Raw genomic sequence first — 24,209 nt, forward strand, 5'->3', positions numbered from 1 at the left:
CACCTACACAACAACATCGGGAAGGCTAAGGCCCAGGTCGGAGGCAGGAGTCGTCCCAGGAAGAACCCTGCATCGGGAAGTACACCTGTTTTGGTCTTCTCCATAAATCTGGTCAATTTACGGGGAAAGGTGCCTAGAAGGACTACCTTTCATTTTATTTTTATTAAATAGCTGAGTTGTGATAACTGAGCCCCAATGAACCAGCAGATTCTATGTGTTTATTGTTAGGTCCCCTTTAACCTGCACGGGGGAAATCTGCATGCTGGAAAATGCTGAGGCGCCGTGAACGTCTCTGGCGCCGGAACCATCGCCACCCAGGACAGAGGCTCGCGTGGCATGCACACCCGAGAGCTGAAGTTGCTTCTCCACGGTCCTCATGATAATAACCTAGCGTGGGAATGTTTCTCAGTTTTTGTATCGATTGCTTTTAGAGAGAGAGGAAGATACAGTGGGCAAGGGGAGAGACATCGGTTCACTGTTCCAATTACTGATGCATTCGCTGGTTGATTCTGGTTGGTTCTGGTATGTGCCCTGACGGGAGATCGAACCCGCAACCTTGGCGTCTCTGGGCGATGCTCTAACTGACTGAGGTACGGGCCAGGGCAGGACAATTTTATTAGAACCTTATTGCTGTCTGTTGATCCTCTCGAGCTCCCTCCCTCCTCCCCTCCCCGCCCCCCATCCCCTCCCCATCCAGTGGGTCCCCGGAGATCACTCCCTCTGCACCACGTGACTCTGTCTGACCGCAGTGAGTGTTAGGCCCAACCCCAAGTGGGCTCTGCCCGCCCCCCCCCCCCACCCGACCCCGCTTCAGACGCGGGACTCTGGAACGGACACGGAGTCACGCAGGATCCATCCGCATCTAAGCTGGATTCGTCCGAGTTCTCCCAGTGATCTTCCGGATTTGGACACAGAGAGGTCCGCTTTGTTGCACTTTGGGGACCTCTAACAGGGGAGCTGCCCATGGCAGCGTTCCCTGACGTGGGCACCAGGGAAGTCCCGGAGGCCTGAGTGCAGGGTCCGTGAGGACCAGACTCGGGAAGGGCAGTCCTCCCGCCGCCACGTTCAGCCCATCGCTCCGTTGAGCCGTTGCCCCCAGGTCTCCCTGAGGCCCGGCTGCATTACCTTCAGGGATCATACGACACCCCGAATTCTTACAATAAATAACCACTGAACTTGTCTGAGTTGGGGGTCTGTCACTTACAACCAAAGCACAGTGCACACATCATGTCCAGACTAAAAATCGAAGAGACAGAAACTCCCTCCACTTAGAAATAACTTCCTAAAACAAACCGGGACCTAAGACCTGATTCTACCTGGAACATTAGCCACATGCGCCCAGGCTACCCGTCGGAGTCACCTGGACACCCTTCAGCATAAACAACATGAACAGCATACACAGCGGCCCGGTCACAGACTCACGTTAATGATGACACGCTGCTAATAAGGCGATTGCTTATGAACATTTTGACCAGGTGGTCGGAAGTATCTGAGATATGACAGAGCTAAACATAACAGGTGTAGTTTATGCTAGGAACGCAGAGAAGTAGGGTACAGAAGAAATACGGTGTTAACCGTGTTGAAGAGGAAGAAGCTCGGTGTGCTTCCTCCTGAGACTTCAGAAGCTGAAAGCGAGAAGAGCTCCCACCCCAGCGAGGAGAAAAAAGAAATCGCGTTACAAACAAAACCACAGATGTTCCTGAGCCCATCAGAAACATGAGACTGTAGCAGCCAGGGCAGCTAGATTCCAATGAGTGACAAGCCCTCCATGGAAAGACAAACAGACAGCTGGCCCACCATGGTAGAGCACGGGAAGAAGAGACCGCTAACATAAAAATGGGTAAGGAAAAAAAAAACAGCTAAATTTTCACAACAACTTTGCAAGTACTGAGTGTGGCTGGTAGGTCGGTTTAGAATTCCTGGAGGCGGACGGGAGCTGGGTGTGCGCTCACTCGGAGTGCTTTCCTTGGTTGTCCACGCGGTGGCTGCGCGGGAGGAAGGGGGCAGTCACAGTAGCAGGGGACCTGAAGGAGTCACCCTCGGCGGGAGGGCACCCATCTGCACAAAGCCCCGCCTGCTTCTCAAACACTCCAGTGAAGCAAGAGCCTTAAAAAGCCTTATACCCTTATAGCGGAGGGAGAGGTAAAAGCCAAAGACTTTCTGTCCGTCCCAAAAGACTCACTGCGAGGTAAGTCTTGCACCCAATGACAAGCACAGAAGGTCTGCTGTTGGGGGGGGACAGGGCTGAGCCCTGCACCCCAGGCCCAGGGCAAGTGCACCGCTACTGAGGACCAACAGCATCAAAAGCCACCTGCCCCTGGGGGTGCAGCGGGGGCTCAGCTTCGAACAGAATCTTGCAATGATGCGAGGAGACTGTTCCCACTGGGAAACAGGAAGGAAACTCGGGAACTCGGACTCCCCTGTGGCAGCAGCGCTCTGGGTGTGTTGAGAGCTGAGCGTGCAGTGCGCACCGAGAGGCCGGTCCCTGCCTCTCCAGGCCCCGTGCCAGCCACAGAGCAGCCACAAAGCGGCGGGAACAGCTGGGGTTTTGGACCCGGCAGATGCTCGGCAGGTAACTAGCACACCGCAAAACCTGAACCAGACTCAACTGCCATCAGACCCACTCAGTCCCCCACCCTCACCACCTCCTGGAAGGTGCATTACTATTTCTAGGCTTAAATATTATGTTCTTCCAAATGTGATACCTAGCATTCAAAGAAAAATCACAACGCACACAAAAAATAAGACAAAGACATAAAACCCAATGCTAAGAGACAAGTGGTCAACAGAGCCAGACCCAAAGATGTCCCAGAAGTGGTAACGGGGCAGGAAACTTAAAATCAGTCTAAAAATTTAAATGACTAATTGAGGAATCCAGGCCAGGTGAGCGTGCGGTGCTGAGGTTCCCCACCTTCCACCAGGTTACCGTGTCCATGGGCTTTGAAAGCGTGGCGCTGCGGCGTGAATGAACACACATGCTCAGAGCCACCACAGGCCACATGCACGCCATTCCCTCCTGTGCCACCAGTCAGGGGCGCTTTGCTCTCCATATGGGACAGATTTCTACGTGCCTACAAAACTGATATAAAGAGCACCAGCAAGTAAGACTCAACAAATCCACATCTAGGGATGTATCCCAGGAAAATAGTAAAATGTGTGCAAAGATGTTAACTTCAGAGTTATTTATGAGAGTTAAAAATAAGGGAAAATGCTCATCAGTAGTGGTTGATTAAACAATGATGATAGATCTTCCCTGGCTGGTGTGGCTCAGTGGATTGAGAGCAGGCCTGCAAACCAAAGGGTTACTGGTTCGATTCTCAGTCAAGACAATATGCCTGGGTTCTGCACCAGGTCCCCAATTGAGGGGCGCATGAGAGACAACCATACATTGATGTTTCTCTCCCTCTTTTTCTCCCTTCCTTCCCCTCTCTCTAAAAATAAATAAAAATATTTTTTAAAAATGATGATAGAGCCGTACACTGGTATGCTTTGTACAATATATAATAAGGCACGTGTATATTTCGACATTGACCGACCAATACAACATGCATGTTATGTGTAATGAAAGCCAAATGTAAATTAAAATCCCCATTTCTATGAAATTATTCTATGTAATATCATATTATAATTCATGCCATGGATGAATACATGGTTTGTATACAACTTATATTTTATCTATGATAGTCACAAAAACTGTTAAGAGTGCTTTTTTGGGTGCTATTTATTTTTTCCTTTATGCTTTTTGGAACTATCGTAATGTTGTACGATTGACATAAATAACTTTTAAACTAGGGGAAACTTAGAATAAAACTGTGTTTTATGGAAAGAGGCAGGAAAAGGAAAGCAGCAGAACTGTGACCCCGCCGGCTGTCAGGTGCAGGGAGCAGGCAAATAAATGAGGCGGAAGTTTCTATATTTTCTCCAGCTACACACCGAAGCATATGTGGCTGAAACAGAAAAAAGTTACCATTTCAAAAACTAAAATATTTAATTTTCTGCCTGACATGACATTAATATTAATATTCAGCTTTCTTTTTTCCATTCATTCAATCATTTATTTGAAATTGAGTTATGACTGACATAGACTGAGGTCTAACATATAATATATAACATTATATTAGTTTCAACTGTCTGACACAATGATTCAATGATTGCATGCATTGCAAAATAAGCACATCAGTCTAGTTAACACCCCTGACCTCACACGGTTACAAAAAATGTTTTTCTTGGGATGAAAACTTTTAGGATCTATTCATTTAGCAACTTGCAAATATGCAGCCTTATTAAAACTACCATCACCATGCTGTACATGACATCCCTGTGACTGAGTTAGTTTATAGCAGGAAGTTTGTCCCTTTTGATAATGGTCAGCTCTTTAAGTGCACGTGACCGAAACGCCACTCAAAAAAATGTAGGCACCAAGGACTACTTAGCAGCTCACGGGATCTCGGGGAGTGCGGGAGATTTCCGTGGCGGGGAAGGCAGGAACGGGCGGGGCCTCAGGCACAGCAGAGTGAGGGCCCAAAAGCCCGTGAGGCTCTAAGCTGTGTGTGGGCTGGTTCGTGAGGATGCCACCGGCACCTCACACTGTCTTCTCGACAGGCCGAGGCACTCAGCCACCTGCCAATTCTAAGGCCACACATCCTCAGGTTCCTACGTCAGAGAGCCGGACCCTGCTCCCCACCAGGTCAGAAAGTCTCAGAAAACTATGCTACATTTATTTACACAATGGAATCCTACGCAGCAGAGAGAAAGAAGGGGCTCCTACCCTTTGCGACAGCATGGATGGAGCTGGAGAGCATCATGCTAAGTGAAATGAGCCAGGAGGTGAGAGAAAAATGCCATGTGATCTCACCTGTAAGTAGAACCTGATCAACAAAACAAAAAAGCAAGCAAAATATAACCAGAAACATTGCAATGAATAACAAGCTGACAATAACCAGAGGGGGGGTAGAGAGGGATAAGGGGGGGGAGGGGAAGGGCCATCAAGGAACATGTGTCAAGGGCACATGGACTAAACCAAAGGGGGTGGGATCAAGGGTGAGAAGTGGGAATGGCTGGGGCGGGGGAAAATGGACACAACTGTACTTGAACAACAATAAAACAATGTGAAAAAAATAAAGTCAGTCTCAGGAAAGTCTCAGACTGAGCACGAGAGCAGAGGTTAGTAAGACTATGTTAGCGTCAACTTGACTTCGGTGGTTCCTGCAGCCAGACAACCAGCTTCCGGCACAAAGATGCCCCCGGAAGACCAGGGAGCTCGTTGGGCAGACCACAGTAGGTGTTCACCACGGCCATGTCCAGAACTCAGTGAGCCTCTTTAGTGCACTTCTGTCCTGGCTAACCTGGGAAGTGACAGGTTACAAAACCTAAGTCTAAACTGCAAAACACTTCTGTGAGCAGCATCTGATGCATTCTATAGAGACTTTTTTTTGGCGCCCTAAGAAGAATGGTCACATTATCCCTTGCATGTCTGTCTAGAGGATCATATCACTTAAACTGCAATAAATTGCAATATCGATCATGCATAAAGCGTCTCTAGAATGGCAGGGCCTCTAAAATATTTCAGATATAGTTTCTGAGCATGGATGATAATTGCTAACATTCGGCATCATGCGCGTCACAGACTGGAAATAGCGAAGTGTTTTGGAAAGAGAGAGTCATTAAAAATATATATCTTTTAAACGCTGGTGCAAGATGGAACAGCTGTGTTCATCTTGATCGCCAACGGCAGCTTGTCGGCGGGTGTGTCCGGGTGAGTGGACGTGTAGATGCACGCACCCCCGACACGGGCGATACACGTGACTACACTTCACAGAGATTGCACTTGGTAGTGGGGCGGGAATGTGTGCATTTATTCCTGCTTGTTCTTCATTTCTCAGTTTGCTCTGATGAGTACTCATGACATGTTTAAAGAAGTTAAAAATGACTTCTCTTTGTTGCACATGAAGAACGTCCATACAGTGCTCAGAAGAAGTATAGGTATAATCACGCCTACCACAACTGTACACCTACAACGAGTGTGTGTCTGTAGCACTCTATATGTGGTGCTCTCACAAGCACCTGAGCACTACGATGCATCTCTTCGGAGGACCGAGAGTCCCTGCCGAAGAATTTGCATCTTCGGATATCTCCGTGGCACTGCCTCTGACAGTGGGCTACGCCTGATTTCTAGATTCACAACCAGTGCCGCCCCCCGCCCCCCAAAGGTTCACGGCCTGCCCTGTAAGAGGCACTCAAACCCATGGGCAATTTTAACTGTACAAAGCTGAGCCCTCAGGGAAAACTGTAAGCAATCATTAGGCACAAGAGTGTTTCCAGCTATCAGCTCCCTAAAGGGCTGGCCAGCCCACTGGGCAGGAAACAGAAGTCCAAAGTCAAGACTGCACCTCTATCTCCTGCCCACAGACATGCAGACTCACACAACCGTCCCGTTTCTGTGACAGTCCCCATTCTGCCACACAACACGGGTTGGTGAGCACACGTTTCTAACTTCCATTGTGAAACGGGCTACAGTTGATGTTAGGATGCTGCGTTCATATTCAAACGACTGGTCTGTCATTGACCTGGAACTGTGATACCCCACAGTCGTGAAGGCTGGAGGGAACTGAAAGGCAGCGGCCCCTGCACTTCCCCCCAGCACACCCTGACATACACCCGCTCAGGGGTGGCACCGTTTCCTTAGTTTGAAGAGCCATGTCCCCTCGCCCCCTTCCTGACAGCCCTGCCAGGAGAAATGCTGCCCCTCGTGAGTCTGGGGGGGAACCACAGATAAACCTGCACCCAACACCAGAGGGTCAATAACACGGCAAGGTTTGCAACCCCCCTCACAGGATGCCGTCACGTCCCGCTCTGCTCGGCCCACCCGGGGACGCAGCCTGGGGCGGGTCAGCCCCACGTGCCCAGGGGCACGTGCTGCTGTGATCAACCTCCAGACGGGAAGAGACAGTGCTGTCCACGGACAGCCACTGCTGACTCTGGGGAACACCTCCAGGGACCAGCCATGACATAAACCCTGAAGTCCTCTGAGCACGGGGCAGATGAGGCACACTAAATAACAATCCTGTCGTCTCTGATTATCTCATAACATGGTCACATGTCGTCTCCTCATGGCCGTTATTTACCGTCAGTTAGAAGCACGGAGTCTAGTCATGAGACTTTTCTTTTAAGATTAAAACTGCCAAGTATCTTAAAGAAACATTCGGCACCTTCCAGGAAGCAGCGGCAGTCTTTGCAGCGTGCAGTAGCTTAGGCCACACTCCGGGAAGACCGAGATGGGAGAGGCACACTCACCCACGGGCCTCTTTCATTTTCCTGCAGAAACCAGCGGGTGGCCGTGCTCTGCCAGCGACACGCATCCCCACAGTCTCACCACCGAGGCCCCCGAGGCAGTGGGTACGGTGGTCCCCTCGCCCACAGGTCAGCAGCGAGTTCCCTCAGCTCCGCACAACCATGGGGAACCTGTCTCCTCCGTGGGGAGTTTCGGAACTCTGTAAATAAGTGTCCAATTCCATCCTCGGCTTCAGAGAGAGAACGCAGGCAGGAAAATATAAAGACATCGGAGATACACTTAAACAAGCTAGGAGCTGTCATACATACCAAGAAACGGATGTTGCTAATGCAATAAACACTCGGTGCCACCGGACGGGAGAGGAGCCGTGTAGGAGGTTCGGAGGAGACCAAAGCAGAGCTGCGTTGCTCGGATATCTCTTAGGAAGCCCTCCGAGCCAATCCATTTTTTTTAAAAAAAGAAATAAAGTGCCCTGGCTGGCGTAGCTCAGTGGATTGAGCGGCGGGATGGGAACCAAAGTGTCCCAGGTTCGATTCCCAGCCAGGGTACATGCCTGGGTTGCAGGCCAGAACCCCAGCAACCGCACATTGATGTTTCTCTCTTCTCTCCCCCTTCCTCTCTAAAAATAAATAAAATCTTTCAAAAAAATCTTTCAAAAAAAAAAAAAAGAAAGAAAGTGACTCGCTCTCCAAGTCACAGTGACATCACAATTTATTCTTCTGCTTACTGCTTTCCGTGTTAGAACCTCAGCCTCTTCTATTAGAGCGCTCTTAAAAGTGGAGTATTTTCTCCATGACTAACTGGTGACGCCCAGCAAGCTGCTGGGAAAGCCTCCTACCCATCACACAGCAGGGAGGCCACGCGCCCGGGGCAGGTTTATCTCACCGCAGAGCCCGCGGGCCGAAGTACAGGAAGAGCTCCTTCCCCAGAGTCTCCGCGCCGCTGTACACGGAGCCACTCAGCAGTCCCAGGGCGGTCCGGCCGGAGTCCGCACTCCTGTCCGTTGCAGCCGCCTAGTGGAAAACACATACATACACACATGGGAAAACACAGAGCCAACTCTGAACAAAGTTATAATTTAAATCTTACATGCATTTCTAAGTTTTCTTCTTTTAGATTTTTATTTTTATTTTTAGGAGAGGAAAGGGAGGGAGAAAGAGAGAGAGATGAGAGAAACGTCAATGTGCGGTTGCTGGGGGCCGTGGCCTGCAACCCAGGCATGTGCCCTGGCTGGGAATCGAACCTGCGACACTTTGGTTGCAGCCCGCACTCAATCCACTGAGCTACGTCAGCCAGGGCCTTAAATGCATTCCTGTTCCTTTCTGCCCAGGTGCATCCCAATGAGAAGCATGATCTCTGGCAAGTCAAGGGAATCAGCTGTTTACGTACATTTTGTCAAATTATTGTGCAGTCCTTTAAAAAAAAAGAGAGCCCAAAGAAACTAGGTGACAAAAGTAATTAGCAACACGATCACAATGAGATTCTTCCAGGACAGCACAGCTCTGCACAGATGAAAAGGTAACATGGGAACATGGTGGTGAATGTCTTAAAACTGTTACAATACAGCCTCCTCTTTCCAACGCACAGCCCAGGTGCTCGGAGGAACAGTCAAGAAGGGAGGATAACACGTGATGAGATATTCTGACCTGCGATGAGGAACTCCTAAGCCAGCGGAAAAGCAGCGGCCGCCTGAAGCCCGCTCCCTGCAGAGAGGCATCCACGGGGCCACGTGCAGGACGAGAGCTTTCACTGGTCAGGGCTGTGTGGGCGCAGGGCACGAGACGGGCTGTGTGGCCCCGGCCCGGGGACTCTAACAGGAGGCCTGCCCCCTCCCTCCCTCCCGCAGTGTTAGAAATAAAGGGAAATGAAGCCCACCACCCCTCTCCTCATCCCCACGCAAAACCAAGGTGTGCATGGTAGGGGCACAGTCAGCATGCGGGACAGTGTGACGGGGACCTCGGACAGTAGTAAACATCACAGGCCAGCCCTCCTGTGGCGAGGGAGGGGGAGCGGATTGGGTTTAGACACTGGTGGTGTTCCCCGCAAGCTGGGCAGTGTGAACACAGGTGTTGGTAATGTCATCCTTTATGCTTGAGCTGTGTGTTGTACATACTATTTCATTCGAACTCAAACCATTCATAGAAATGTTATACTGTTACAAATGCACAATTATTATATTAGACACAATAGGTAATATCCATACTGACTTCCAACTCTATTTTCTCAAGTGGACAAAGGATTCTCAGAAGATCCCAGTGAAATCTTGGTGGGGGCGGGTGGGGTGGGGGGTGTCAGGGGGGGTAACTATAAAACAGTTTTGGGACGTAGTCCAAGAGCAACTCACAGCTTTCCCTCCACTCACGGTAGGATGGTCTCACCCAGTGACTCTCACACTTCTGGTTTACAGACAGCTGTCATGCTAAACACCGAAGAGAATGGGCCCACTCTAGTCTTTCGTTTACTAACCAGCCCTTTTTTAAAAAGATGCAACTGTAGTATCCAGTTCACAGGGATAAGGGGGTAAAAAGGTATTTCTGTTTAACGGAGAACTATCAGGGACTGACTTGGGTGCCCCTCAACTACCCCATGTGGAAGCCCTGGCCCCCACGTGACTGTCTGTGCAACAGGGCCTCTGAGAGGTAACCAAGGTTCAGTGAGCTCACAGGGTGGGCCCCGGCCCAACGGCATTAGTGTCCTCAGCAGAGGACCCCAGGGAGCCGGCTCTCCTCCTCCTCACGCGCACAAGGGAAGGCCAAGTGGGAGGCAAGTGGGCTTCTGCCAACCCAGAAGAGAGCGCTCGCCAGACACCAAATGGGCCAGAACCTTGACCTTGGACTCACAGCTTCCAGAACGATGAGAAAATGAATCTGTGATTAAGTCCCCCAGCCCATGGCTTTTTATTACGAGAGCCCAGGCAGGCTAAGACAAGAACAGATGCGATTCTTCCACTAAACCATTCATCGTCGTCATGGCTAGAGCTGAGGCGAGAACTCCCTGCCTGCCTGGAGGTCAGGGGGCCGGGGTCATGCCCTGCCTGTCCACAAGGTCGGACTGGGGATGCGTCACAGGTGCCCAGGAGCGCGCCAAAGCGGCAGGTTCCATTGGGCACCAGCCACAGCACCAGGACCGGCAGGCACACAGGTCACCATGGCCTCGGAGCTCCTGCCTCTGGGGGCGCTGCTGTTCCTCGGATGCGCCCCAGGCCCCTCCGGACCATCAAGCACTGGCCTGGCACCAGGGGTCCTCGCGAAGAAAAACAAGTTTTGACGCTGCCTCCTTTTTGTGAAGTCATCAGTGACACCCTCCGATGGAGAGGCACCGAGAGCCTGGACATTTTTCCGCCTCACAAAAGACTTTGCGCTGCCGCTTCTGTGCACCTCGAGGCAAGTGCAGATTGAGACGGTAGGCGTCAGTGCAGGTTTCCATGACGACCCACGGGCAGGTGAAAAGTTCTCCCGAACTAGCCGGGGCACTTTCGCGGTGCTGACACACAGAGCAGAGACAAGCCGGGCTGGGTCAACGTCGCCCCCCGCGTAGCTCAGGTTTTGTATCTTTAGATTCTACCAGGAAGGTGTCTGTGGCCGTGGGAACCTCCACTCCTGAACAGGTGCCTCACGGCCCTGTTCCCCCCACCCCACCGTCAGCGAACTCCCCCTCCCCAGGAGTCTCCCCGAAGTCCTGTGTGACCCTGTCCGCTGGCTTCCGCCGGGGCCGCCAGCAGAGGCTGGTGGGGGGCGGGACCCCTCCGCACGCGGCCAGCCCTGCCTTCGCCGTGGCTGCCCTGCCCCTCGGCTGGGAGGCTGTGTGCTGCCAGGGCCACTCCAGCTAATCTCCCTCCAGCGCTTAAACTCCCCGAGTTGTCGGGAAACTCAGCACCTGCGTCAGGTGTCGGAAAAAGCCGCCCTGTGCGGCCTGTCACCTCCCTCCACCTCCGCACCTGCGACATCTTTGCCGGGGAGACACACGGCCGTCACAGCCTGTGCTGGGCGTGTCGCCTGGTGAGGCGTTGTCCCTACGTCCTGCTGAAGCATCTGTATGCCGATGCCCCCCCCCCCCCCCTTTCTGTGCTTCAGACCCCAGCGGGCAGGGAGCGGCCCTTCCCCGGCAGCACTAAGTGGGCACGTGCCGTCATTAGGGACTGGGGCGCGGCGAGGGCCGCAATCTTGCGCGCTCCCCTGCGTTCACTGCAAACACCGAACCAGGTCCGAGTGGCGTCTCTTCTCCGCCACTCGGCGTCAGGGCCTGGTTTTTCTCCAGTGGCACTTATCTGCCTTCCAATAATATGATATGATATGACATAACATGACCTAATATGTAACACTCATGTATATTCCATTTTCACTGGCACAGCCTGACCACCAGGGATCAGAGAAACGCAGTATCTGATTGGCCCACTGAGGACTTCCATGGGCTGTCACTCACTGCTGCTCACGGCACCGCCCTAAACGCAACCGCCCCCTCTGCTCCTTCCCGAGATGGGGAGCCGCACGACAGTTGCTCCCAGTCCACTGCTTCCGTTCCCTGCCCGCACCGCCCTTCCTCTCCTGAATTCCGACTTCACCGTGTTGCCTGTTGGCTCCTGGCAAAGAGCCAGACGAGGTAACCTTGAATAGACCTTGAGATAGACGCTGCTGTCACAACACCTGGCCAAACAGTAAACGAGGCCGACTGTCTCATGCGAAGTGGGCTCACGTTGCGAAAGGAACCGCTTTGACAAGAAGTTCCATCATTTAGTTGAAAACCCTCCCCGTCAACCACGATCCCCGTTCATGTCCATCACTTGGCTGTGTCTACAGCTCTGACATTCGGACAACCTAGGTGCCATGTGCCCCGTGGAACGGCACCCCGCTTATTAACAATGCGCCGTGCCCTGCATTCGCTCGCGTTAGGAAAGTCTATTGACCTCCCCCTGTGTCTGAGGCCTTATTCTAGATTCCGGGGACGTGTCAATGGAAAAACAAAACAAAACAATAAAAAACCCCTGGCCTTCAGGAAGTTCACGTTCTACTGGGGAGAGAAGAACCAGGAAACAGAACAGCAGTGTGTTGGGACGTCTGGAAAAGAAACTGAGATGAGCAGGAGGTCAGCACCAGGGAGGGCGTGGCAGGCTGCAGTGCTAAATGGGGCGGGCACGGTCTCATCAGGAGGACGGTGCCTGGGTGCATCGTAAAGGAGCTGTGGTGGAGCCACAGGTAGGCGACAGGACTAGCGATCCATACACTTGCCACTGCAGGGTGTTGCCCATGGACCGACGAGCAGCTAGCAGGCAGGTGGCCAGGGCACAGTAGACCAGGAAGACGATAGGCAGATGGAGTCGGACATAGTGAGAATCAGATCGTGTGCTCTGCAGGGTCCACACCAAAGGACCGGGTTTTCCTCTGACAGAAGTAAGGCGGAGAAAAAGACAGGACCTACACTACTTTTTGCAATGCTCTTCTGGATGCTGGTAGAACCATGGCTAAGGGGTCAAGGGGAGGAGCAGGAAAAGCACTTTGATGGCGGCTGTGACAGCCCAGACAGGAGATGACGAAGTTCTGGGCCACTATCTGGACGTGTTTAGAAACCAGAACAAGGACGATTTGCTGGCGATTGACTCTGGGAGGTGTCTGGTCTGAATAACTGGGAAGACAGCAGTGCTGTCGAGCGGGATGAAGAAGATTCGGGTGGAACAGGGTGGGAGAGGAAGACCCGGGATCTGGTCTTAGATGCATTGGGGTGGAGGTGTCCGTAGACACATGAGTGGAGAGTTGAGTGAGCAGGCAGCTGACCGTGCACCTGGACTTCAGGAGCGAGGTCTAGGGCGGAGATACAAGCTTGCCCAGTGAGCATCGTGCCCGTGGCTTCCGAACCTTTAAAGGTGGATGAGAGCAGCACGAGTTACTCGGACACAGTGTTGTGATGTGGAGGAGAAGAGGGGGAGGAGCCAGAAAAGGAGGCTGAGAAGGCAGCCAACAGGGCAGGGGTGACTCCGAGGAAGAGTGCTGTTCTAGGAGCCAGGAGAACCACGTTTCAGGGAAGAGAAGTGGCAAGTACTGCAGATGCACCGAGTAAGAGGAAGGCTGAGACCCGACCTCCAGATTTAGTGATGAAAAGGTGATTTTAGTGCCCTGGCTGTCGTAGCTCAGTAGATTGAGCATGGGCTGTGAACCAGGCATTGTAGGTTCGATTCCCAGTCAGGGCACATGCCTAGGTTGCAGGCCATGACCCCCAGCAACCACATATTCGCACATTGATGTTTCTCTTTCTCTCTTTCTCTCTCCCTCTCTCCCCCTTCCCTCTCTAAAAATAAATAAATAAAATCTAAAAAAAAAGGTGATTTTAGTGACAAGAGTTACGGGGAAGCGACAGGAGGCAAAAGCCCCTTTGGAGACAGAGTCTGCGAGGCAGATGAGCAGGAGATGCTGTAAGGACCACGCAGCAATGGGACGGCAGCTGGGGACGCAGAGTCCAGGGTGCTTCTGTTTGTTTTGAGAGGGGATGTGTTTGTACACTGACGGGAAAGGTCCAGTCGAGAGGAAAACGTGAATCACGCAGCAGGGAGGACGGCTGCGTCCTTACGGGGCAAGAAGAGAAGGTTCCAGGACACACGGCTCTGTTGGTCTTGATGGGAACAGGGACCATTCCACACACAGCCCAGGATGGCTACGGATGTGGCCCAACACAAAGTCATAAATTTACTTAAAATATTATGAGATTATTTTTTGTGATTACATGTCACAATGTATTTAATGTGCAGCCTAAGACAACTCTTCTTCTTCCAGCGTGGCCCAGAGATGCCAAAAGGTTGGACCCCCCTGACGGGGAGGAAGGGAGGTTCCAGGGGAAGAGAGGCTGGTAGGCGGGTAGGTGTGGTTGTGCAAATTCTCTTGTGGTTGATTAAATTTTCTCAGGCAAGTAGAAACGAAGGTCATCAGCTGAGAGTAGGGTGGCCTTATGAGCCTAGCTTATCTGGGGTTATGTGTGACCTGTAATACTATTACTCAGTTTTGCCGGGTTCTAACATCACATCTCCAGACTCATCGTTGTCAGGTGGGGGCCAATGGCCTCACACGAACGGTGTCACTGGTTCCAATCTATGAAAAAACGTCATGAACCCTCACTGCGGAGGGCCACGTTAGGTGTCCACAGTCACTCTCGTCAGCAAAACCCTCACCGGTTCACGGTGTTCGTCCCACGGAAAGGAGGCGCCCCTGTCTGCACTTGCCCACATAACCCTGTGCTCACTGGCATCGCCATCTGCCCTGATTTGCATTTCATGCGAGGTGTCCTGAAACCCAGCTCATTCTGGGGGGGGGGGTTCCCACTCTGTAAGGACGACGGCTGGCTGTTCAACGGCTGGACTGGACCATGTAAAGCCAGCCGGTTATCCCAGCACCCAACCGTAGCTCAGCAGTTACACGTCATTGGATTTTATTGTAACTGGCTACACACAATATGTAAAAGTACAATTCATACCAAAATGCTGTGTGCCACTCCTTCTTAAATCAATATAGGACATGCATTTCAGAAGAGAACAATGCAAAGAAGTAGTCAAAACCTGGTAAACGACAGAAAAATGAGTTCTTATAATGAAAACCTCTACCTTTTCTTGCCCAAGTGGTTAAATGCTCTGAGCTCCTAATAATGCTTATTAGGAAGAAGCTCAGACCTCGCTTATCCTAATTCCTAGCCTGGAAGTCCCCGTGGAATTTCTCTGTGCTAAACAAGCCTACGGGGTCCTGCCTGAGGGCTGTCTACAGTGGAGCCCGGGTTCCATGTTTGGTGAGCGCAGCAAAAACATCTTCTGTAACCAGTGCTGAGGGTTAGGGTGAAAAAAAAAAGGTTTTATATCCAGCATGACTTCAAGGCATCAACATTGTCCTGAATCATGCATCTATAGGTTTTTCAAATTATTGTCAACGGTCCAAGATTTCAGAAAGTTGAGGGGACCTACCCAGGGGAGGTTTGGCTGCTTAGCAAAAGAGAGTCCCAGAGGCCAGGCCTCCAAAGCTTGATGGTTACTGGGCCGCATATTAGCAAAAGTGCAGCGTGTGCCCTTGTAAATAAATTCTGTTGCGCGCAGCAGGACAAATCCAGAAATACCAAGGGCCATGTACTTAAGATGCATGAGACCCTTTTGCCTCTTCGCATAGCTGTCAGTGGAAAGGGCAGCACACTGTCCTGGCTGACACAGCCTCAAAGGGGGCCGGAAACCAAAGGCTTCAAGGTGCAACGTCTCACTTCCTTTGCCCATGTCCTACCCTATTCTCCATAATCAAAGCTAGCGTGCACCACGCCAGCAACACAAGAGAGGCTGCAATAGCCATGCAATAAAAGGCTCCACAAATACCCAGAAGAGATGTTTATGGCCCGACGAAGGTGACTGTAGCCTTCAACACAGGTGTCGGCAGAAGGGGGAGTGGGGGAGGCGTCACAGGCAGAGACACAGGCTCTGGGAACTGCGGTCCTGTCGCCATCAGTCACTTCGGCCCAGCAGAAGCGGTTCCAGCTACAGATGCCGTGTGACCTTGGCTTGCGCGAGCTGCTTAATACTTGATGAGGTGTTTGGGAGTTAAAATGAAATGTTAGCATGACCTCTTCCTTGCTCACACACAGAGTCTGTCGTTTTCTTGGTCCTAGAAGGTCCCCACCTGGGAAGCAGAATGATCCTGATGCTTTCTACGGAGCGTGGGGTTTGCCATGAGCGCTGGCATAGGGCTTTCGCCATATTGTCTGTGACTGTCTCTCCCGCGTTTGTCTGTGAGCTCCTTGGGGACAGTCACGATCATCCCGTCTAAAGTCCCTGACAGCCCCGCACAGTGTCTGGAGGTGAGGGCTCGGGGTCTGAACATTTTGGGTATTAATCAGACCCCTCTGCCTTTCCCTCCTCAATCTGAGTGCGGCTTCAAAACCCAGGCCCACTGTCTCCCCTCCCACCATCCCCGTCTTCCTTTACTGTCCTGAGATTTCTTGGCAAAAACTCCTACCATCTGTTTTATCTGCTTTGAAAATTATTAACACTCCAGTCTCTCATTTTCTAATTATCTGCATTGGCGTACGGTTTAAATACCAGAGGAGCAGATTCCAGTGACTAATAAAGGGAAGGTGGAAGTAAAACACTATATTTTTTTCCAGAATTTCCCGTAAAGTAAAAAGAACTTTATAAGGGACTTAGGAGGAAGGGACTGGATGCATTTTTCAGCAGCCAGCCCTAGCATGCCCTGGTTTTTTTTTTTTTTTGAACATTAACTTCGCATTTAAATGATTGCCTTAAAAACATCTATGCTGATCCTTCATTTCGGTGTTGAGGAAAATGACACACAAATACCCTAGCATCAGTTGCCCGTCATGCCGACACTTGACTCGAGTCTTCTGATTCCCAGTGCACCGTCATTTCTAAAATCACCCGCTCTGGATAACAGACTTGGGGCAAAATAAAATCCTCAATGTGTGATTGACCCTGTCAAGCACCTGCACATATTTTAATGGTGGAGGAAATTCTGCTACACTGGGCTGGTTTATTCCACTCATTCTGAGAGTGGTGGTGCATGAACTCGCCAAGGCTTTTGCATGAAACCCAAGATTCACAACTGGTCCTCCTGCAGAACCGCCCCTTTGTGTAAGCGTCAGCTGCCCCACATTCAACAACTCTTTCCCCCAAGCCTATTGTCTTTGCTGTAACAGCACACAGTAGCCCGATGTGCACTTGACTTTCTCCTGTTGACCCTTATAATCCTATTACTGTATTATTTGAACATCACATCCTTTCTCCCCCCCTGAAATAGAGACAAAAATCTCCTTAGCTACAATTTTAGGTGTGATTGAGAGGGGTTCACCTTCCCATTTTCAAGTGGCTTAATAATACAAAATTGTCAAAACAACACGGACCTCCAGAGACAGCGCACGGCGTACTGTGCGGATAGCCATCTATCCTGCGTGTCCGTGGGTGGAGGGGGAGGTGGATGCTGCAGGCCAGAACAGGGCTTCTCCACGGATAAATGTTTCAGCTCCGGTGCAGTTACGGAGCTTCTCCACGGGGAAAAAAAATACCAGATTTACTTTCCTTGTTTCTTCTCCTTTTTTTCTACATCTTTTAAAAATGTCCTAATACAACACCTTTCTTAGTCAGAGGTGCCTTATCTATCCATTTAAACCATCAAAGAGTCTAATTTTAAAACGGACATCTTTAGGTCCATTCAACAAAACACCGTCTAGGATTCTGTCAGAGCAGAACCTTCAAGCACCTACCCCGAGGCTAAATGCACCTGATTGGAGGGCACGAAGGGTTACCGGCTCCCCCTGAGAGGAACAGGGCGATCCTCAGACACGGGGGCGAGAAAGCCCTGAACTGGGAGCAAGGTAACAGCAACCAGGAATGTCCTTCACTAGACAGGCACTAAGCTAAGAGTTTGGGATGTCCTCTAATCCAACTGGGAACAAACAAGCTAAGGCGTGAGGATAAGTGTCCCCAGATAAGGAAGCCGTGAAGGGTTTGGGATCCAGAACCAAGATGATTAGATGTTCTTTTCTCTCCATTGTACAGCTGTGTCAGCCTTGGATGAAAGCTGCAGGGGCCACGGGGAATCACGCCCCTCGGTTTCCTGGTCTGGAGCCCAGCCTGCGGTCGGTTACCGCTGGTTCCAGGATTCTCTGTAACGCCAAAGGCTGGTGGTAATGACCCTGAGTCGTTAAGGGGAAACCACTTAACGACTCAGCCATTTAAGAAGGCAAGGAAGTACGTAATGCATGTTCTATACAATGTTCAAACCCCTTTGGATTTAAAGGAATGAGTTTCTTTTAGCTGCAGAATGACTGTCTGTAGATTAGCCCATCCCTTTATGCAATGGCAATTAACATGAGCTATAATTTTTTTCCACTACGAAGAAGGGGAAGGAAGGAGGAAAACTAATACTATGCGGCTTCCTTATTTTCCTGTGGTAGGAATTTCCATATAACTCACATAGTAAAATACACGTTCCTAACCACAGATTCCAAACTGAATTTAGTTCTAACTCCTCAATCACTTTGCACAATTCACACCTTTGCTCTTCTCCATCCACTCAAATGTTTATGAAATGCCTACTCTGCTCACGACACTGTGAAGGACATGTGAAGATACATGAGTAACTGGCATATTAAACATCAGTATCAAATCTTAAGGGGTGACAACAGCCCGAGGACCGTGTTCCAAATGAAATGAGTGCTTATAAATAAATAAGCACGGCTCTACAGCCTGCCTCATGCAGTCAGATTGAACACATATGCAGATCACACACTGGTTTCCCTAGAATATGGCATCCGCCCACAATTAAAATGGGAGGATGGACTCGGCACAGCTTATTAACCAGACGCATTCATTTATATTCCAACGCCACTTCTTGCCGCAAGGATCGCGCGCTCCGGCACTTTGCTGCAGTGTGCTTACACAGTAGCGTGACCGTGTGCTGACCACACAGTGGGTCAGACGCAGAGAAACCGTGTCCCGTCCACATGACCGGCAGAGGCTGGGACCCTCTGTGGCTGGGCTTCCGTCTTCTCAAGGACGACCAGTTGCCCCAAGGAGACACGCATTAAAGCGTGTGCTCTACGAACTTCAAACTGGAGCAAAGAGGACACAGCAAAAAGACTAATTGTGGGGGGTGGGGGTGGGGTTGGTGCAATGATTGTCTGAACTTTAAATAATTGATTTAAAATGCCTCACTAATATTTTGTAACTCTTCTTTCTATTGGGATGTTTACTGCAATGTGAAGGATATACAGCATGCAGTTATAAACTTACTTTTAAAAGCTGTCTTGTGAAAACTAAAGATTACAAACCAGTGGCAGAATTATTTCAGGAGCTTCAGCTCTCGGACATAAACATCCAGGAAACACAGGGCCTCTGCGACTCGAGGTCATGTCAGAGGCCAGTGCCAATGCGCCATATTTTGATGAAATCCGCTATGAATCCAACCACCCTCAAAAATGCAAAGGACCCTTCATGTTTACAAAATTACTTCTTCAAACCAAAGGCCCAGAAAGTGAAGCCCTGGAAAATTATTCGGGACTTTCCCAATAATCACAAAGAGACTATTAATTCCATATGATTTTCAGATTCAGTTCCCATATAACTGGTATAAAATAGGCCTGTGGTTCTAATACACTCCTTCCAGCATTTATCTCTCTATGTCAGGGTATGAAACATAACAGCTTTAAGTGCTGGGCTTTTTATTTAAGGGATATAGCTTCTTTAGAATTGTTTCCAAGTGATGCTAATAATTGCTCGACCATGGGTGAAGCATTTGTGTTATATTACTAAGCTGCATGAACTCTTTTGTGCAATTTGAACACAGGAGTGTAAGACATCGGAATAGAGTTAGCACAGTAGGTACGAGAATTGACTAAATGGAAGAAAACTAAAAACGGTGGCGGACGCAGCCGGAGACCCAAGGTCTCTTTTCTCTAGTTAATAAACGATCGCGGCTGCATGCTGAGTAACGTGGTGCTCCTGCCACTGGCTCAGCCTCTTTCCTGCCGCATCCTTCATAACTGAGAGAAGCTACAGCTAGGAGTGGAGGCTGCGCAGTGGAAGGGAAGGGAGACCCAACCCTGGTTAACCCCTTACTGGTCATGTGATCTTGGGCGACCCATAGAAATTCACGGAGAGCTTCACTTTCCTCGTCGGCGGAATCAGGTTAATCCTTTATCACACGATTATTATTTCTCATCAACCAAGGAAAATACAAGAGTTCTTCAAAAGCACTTCATGCCTTGCCACTAGTAACAGTCACAACAAGCTTAAAACGTTCATGTTGCTGTGGCCGAAACACCAACGAGGTGACACCTATTGAACACATGACGTTGGATTCTCACAGCAGAAACTTTATCTTCCTTGTCTTTGTATCCTCAGGAAGTAGCATAAAACCCTGCACAGAATACATCACTGCTGGACGATGTAAGTCAGGGCCCATACATACATGCATGGTCTGTCCACTGCAGCCTTACTGCCTTTACCTGCAAAACAGTGGTTCTGCCCCCTCCCTCCATCTCTACCCCCAGCACTCCCGGCCGAAGGCTCCGGCAGTCCTCTCCTGACTGTGGGAGCAGGATCTATGCGGGCTTTCCTCCGGCCTTTTATTTTTCCTTCCCAGGTCCAGTGATCTCTTCAAAGTGTAAATGGATCTCAGCACACTTCAGAGTCTACTACCACTGCTAAGAAAAATACAAAGTCCCTAACCAGGTCTACAAAGATCTCTGAGGTCTGCCTCCAGCCTGTCAATCCCACGCCTGTCTCATTTCAAAACATTTTCCTTCCTTCTCATTCTCTCTTTCCCGGCTGCGCTGGTTTTGTTCAGTGGCTCACACACTGTGTTCGAAGCTCTCTGCCTTTGCCATCATTCTGCCCCAACAGTCTCCCACCCAGGTGCTGCACATCTGCCCTCACCTGCCTGTCACACCTCACCTGGGCTTGTTACTTTCCCAGCAAAGCCTCCCTGACTGTACTATGTAACTCCTTACAGAGCCATGTTCCTGTCCTTCAGAGAACATATCAGGTTATCTTTATGTTCTCATCTAGTGTATGCCTGTGCGTCTTCCCAACCAAAATACAGACTCCACAAGGGGAAGAGTTCATTTCTGGCCCCCCCCCCACTGTCTTTATAGTCAAAATTTTGTTGCACCAGTAATTTTTATAAGAATATTTTAATGTTCTTAAGAGCTCACACAAGATCCATCAGTGTGGCATCCTGAAAAGATTTTTGAGAAGCATTATAATAAGAAACTAGCACCCTGGCTGATGTGCTTGAGTACCAGCCTGTGAACCAAAGGGTTGCAGGTTCCATTCCCAGACAGGACACATGCCTGGGTTGCAGGCCTGGTCCCCAGCAGGGGGCGTGTGAGAGGCAACCACAGATTGATGTTTCTCTTCCTGTTTCTCCCTCCCTTCTTCTCTCTCTAAAAATAAATAAAATCCTTAAAAAAAGGAACTAGGTGCAGGCTACTTATTGACACATTAAGTCAAAATAAATAAAACACAGTGGCAATTAGCAGATGGAAAACCTATTATTTTTCTAAGTCTGAAGTTGTATTTTCTCAGACTTAGAACCTCATTTCTTTCAAGTTGTAAGCATATGTAATTTCGTATACTTTTCCCTTGCAGGCCAGTTCATATGGCACCTTTTTCCTGCAGGACCAAAAGCTATGAAGAAGCTTTGCAGAAAACTGAAGTCCAGCACAGTACCGAATGCATCCATGAAATACGATGGTCTGCATGCAATACAAAGCCCCCAGGGCTTTTAAAGTGTGATGGCTTCATCAGCACTTTTCAGTACAAGTTCTCAGCTCGCCACACGAACAGGACAGCAACTGCAGTGAGTGCCTGAGCGGCAGGGCGCGGCGCTACAATTTCCTTCAAAAGGAAACAAATTCGCTTAAGGGAACCGCAACTGGGTTTCACTGCCCTTCATTAGATGACAACGTTAAGTTGCGTAGGAAGGTTTAGTGCTAAATTTCCTACGTGCCGTTTAAGAATTATAAATTGGTTGTTATACGTTTATCAACCGCGGCACGTTAGGCAAGCGAGAAGCTAGAACCTCATGCTGAAAGCGTGATGAAAAGAAGTCAGAGGTTGCAGAGATCTGATCATGGTAAAGGCAGAAAATGCAGCTACAGTGGCACAAGAAAGCCATCTTTTGCTGGGTTGTAAAGAAGTTAAGCAAGGCGGCAGGGAGTGGCTTCTGCCTGGGCACCTCTGGCAGCCTCAGCCCTGGACAGTGCGCCACTGCGCAGGTGCGCTAGCTGGTACTCGTCCCTCCCATAAAGCCAAGACAAACTTTGGGAAAGGCGGGATCCAGGGAACCAGGACCAGGGCGACTTTGGGCCCTGGGAACCTGAAGGGGTCTTTATTCCATTTTCCCCGTAGCAAGTTAGAGGACCGGCTCACCTGCGAGGACACCGCAGCCCCCGAGACGGCGTGAGGCAAGCCCGGGCTCCACGGGCTCTGCAAAGCGCGGCCCCGCACGTCCGTCACCACCTGCCCGGGGCGCACTCGCGCCCGAATTTTCTCTCCGTTCAGAGTACAACCTGGTCCTTCCACCATCTCCCGATCCGGCACGGGGGCCCCCCGTTTCAGGAGTCTGGGGGAAAGCTGCTGCGCAATCTAATCGGTGCGCCGGTACTGCTTCCGTGGACAGGAAGTTCAAATCTCCCGCGCCCCAGGCCACGCCCAGGCGGGCCCATGCCACGCCCAGCTCCCGCCAGCCCCGCCCAGCCGCACCCAGGCCCCGCCCAGCGCCCGCCCAGTCTCATCCGGCCGTTCCCAGAGGCCCTGCCCAGCTACCACCCTAGGCCCCGCCCAGCCCAGGCCGGGCCCCGCCCCAGGTCCCGCGGAGGTCCCCACCCCGCTGTCCCCCTAGCCGGTGAGGGCCGGACCCCTACAGCGCAAGTGCAGTTCCTCATCCCCGGGCCAGGTCAGTGGAGCCCCAAAAAGGGAACGAAACCCCAGTGTTGTGAACTTTATTTCCTTTGCTCTGAGGCTTTGCCCTTTTCGTGACCTCGTCCTCTTCTTCGGTCCCCAAATCCAAGGTTGTCGTCTGGCCGGCTTCAGGTGTTTCCGTGCCCTGTTAGGACCTGGGAGGGAGGAGAGGGGCTCCCAGGAGGGTTTTTAGGGCAAGCAGCTTTTATTATTTTTCCTGTAAGTTTAACATGTCTTAGAAAATGTGTCTTTATATAACGACAGTATTTTAGTGTCTACATTAAAAACCCCTTCATGTTTGTTTACACACCGGAATGAGCCCCGCCCATATCCATACTCCCTTCCTGCTAGGGGTCTTGCCAAGACCAACGCTGTTTGCATTCGCTTTGTAAAAGGCAGGGCTCTGTGTACTTTGAGGGCAATGTGTCGCTTTTCAAACTTTCACAGAGATGTGTACATGTAAATATAAGGCTGGTGACTCCATGCAACTTTGTGAATAGTGAAAAACCTATTCCTTTGGCAAAACTAAAATAATGGCACATCAAAACAGAACACAAATCCATAAGTGATTTCATGAGCATATCACAGCGCTGTTGTCGAACCAGAAGACCCTATGTGCTATACTATAGACCGGAGTTCAAAAATTTGAAAAGTATTAAATCTCCCTCTTTGTGGCAAGACGTTAGTGGTTAAAAAGTTAGCTGGGTCAGGTTCAGGATTCTTGGTACTTTGTTCCCTTGTTTCATTGTAATTTGCTCTTCAAGGTCAAGTTACTAAAGAATCAAGAAACCGTGCTCCCTACCACCGAAATTTAGTCATAATCTCTGTGCTTTGATAAAAAAAAAAAAGCCCTCCTTGTTCACTTCTCCGTTTTCATTACAGTTTGCTACCTGATGGTGGGTCTCCTTTGTTATTTCTAAGGGTCCACAGGTCAGGAACTTGGCGGTGACCTGGCTGGGGGGCTCTGGCTCAGAGTTGCTGGGGCAGTGGCAATCAAGCTGTTGGCCAGGCTGCAGCTATTTAAAGGCTTGATTGTAGCTACAAGATCCACCTGTAAGGTGGCCCGCCTAGATAGCCTTTGGCATCTCCAAGCCACAGTGGAAGAAGAAGAGTTGCCTTGGGTCACATGTTAAATACACAAACACTAAGGAAAGCTGATGAGCAAAACAAGGTTTTAAGTAAATGTATGATTTTGTGTTGGGCCACAGTCTTAGCCACCCTGGGCTGCGTGCGGCCCGTGGCTGCGGGGAGGACAGCCCTGCATCTACAGGGCTCCTCGGCTGGCTGCCGTGGAGTGGCTGCTGACTTCCCTGACGGTGTGTGACTCCAGAGAGACGCAGGGAGAAAGCTGGCATGTATTTCTGTTACCCTCTCTCTGAAGCGACACACCCACACCTTTGCTGCTGCCATTTGTCCAACCCAGTCGTCCAGGACAGCCCATAAGGGGGTCGGGAGGGGGTGGGGAATGAGGCTTTATCCCTTGAGGGG

General features: G+C 50.4%; 1 protein-coding gene across 1 annotated transcript in view; it reads right to left on the bottom strand.

The window, feature by feature from the left end:
• The window catches only part of NEIL3 (nei like DNA glycosylase 3), a 39,225-nt gene extending 16,776 nt beyond the window's left edge, over positions 1 to 22,449 (bottom strand). Inside the window, exons 1-2 of the mRNA XM_028526913.2 lie at positions 22,191 to 22,449; positions 8,177 to 8,304 (exon numbers count right to left, since the gene is read on the bottom strand). Of these exons, the coding sequence (XP_028382714.1) occupies positions 8,177 to 8,304; positions 22,191 to 22,346 (284 nt within the window). The 5' untranslated portion in view covers positions 22,347 to 22,449. The remainder of the gene's footprint in view (positions 1 to 8,176; positions 8,305 to 22,190) is intronic.
• Positions 22,450 to 24,209: the final 1,760 nt, after the last annotated feature.

This window comes from Phyllostomus discolor, chromosome 11 (assembly GCF_004126475.2).
Source record: "Phyllostomus discolor isolate MPI-MPIP mPhyDis1 chromosome 11, mPhyDis1.pri.v3, whole genome shotgun sequence".
Classification (NCBI taxonomy): domain Eukaryota; kingdom Metazoa; phylum Chordata; class Mammalia; order Chiroptera; family Phyllostomidae; genus Phyllostomus; species Phyllostomus discolor.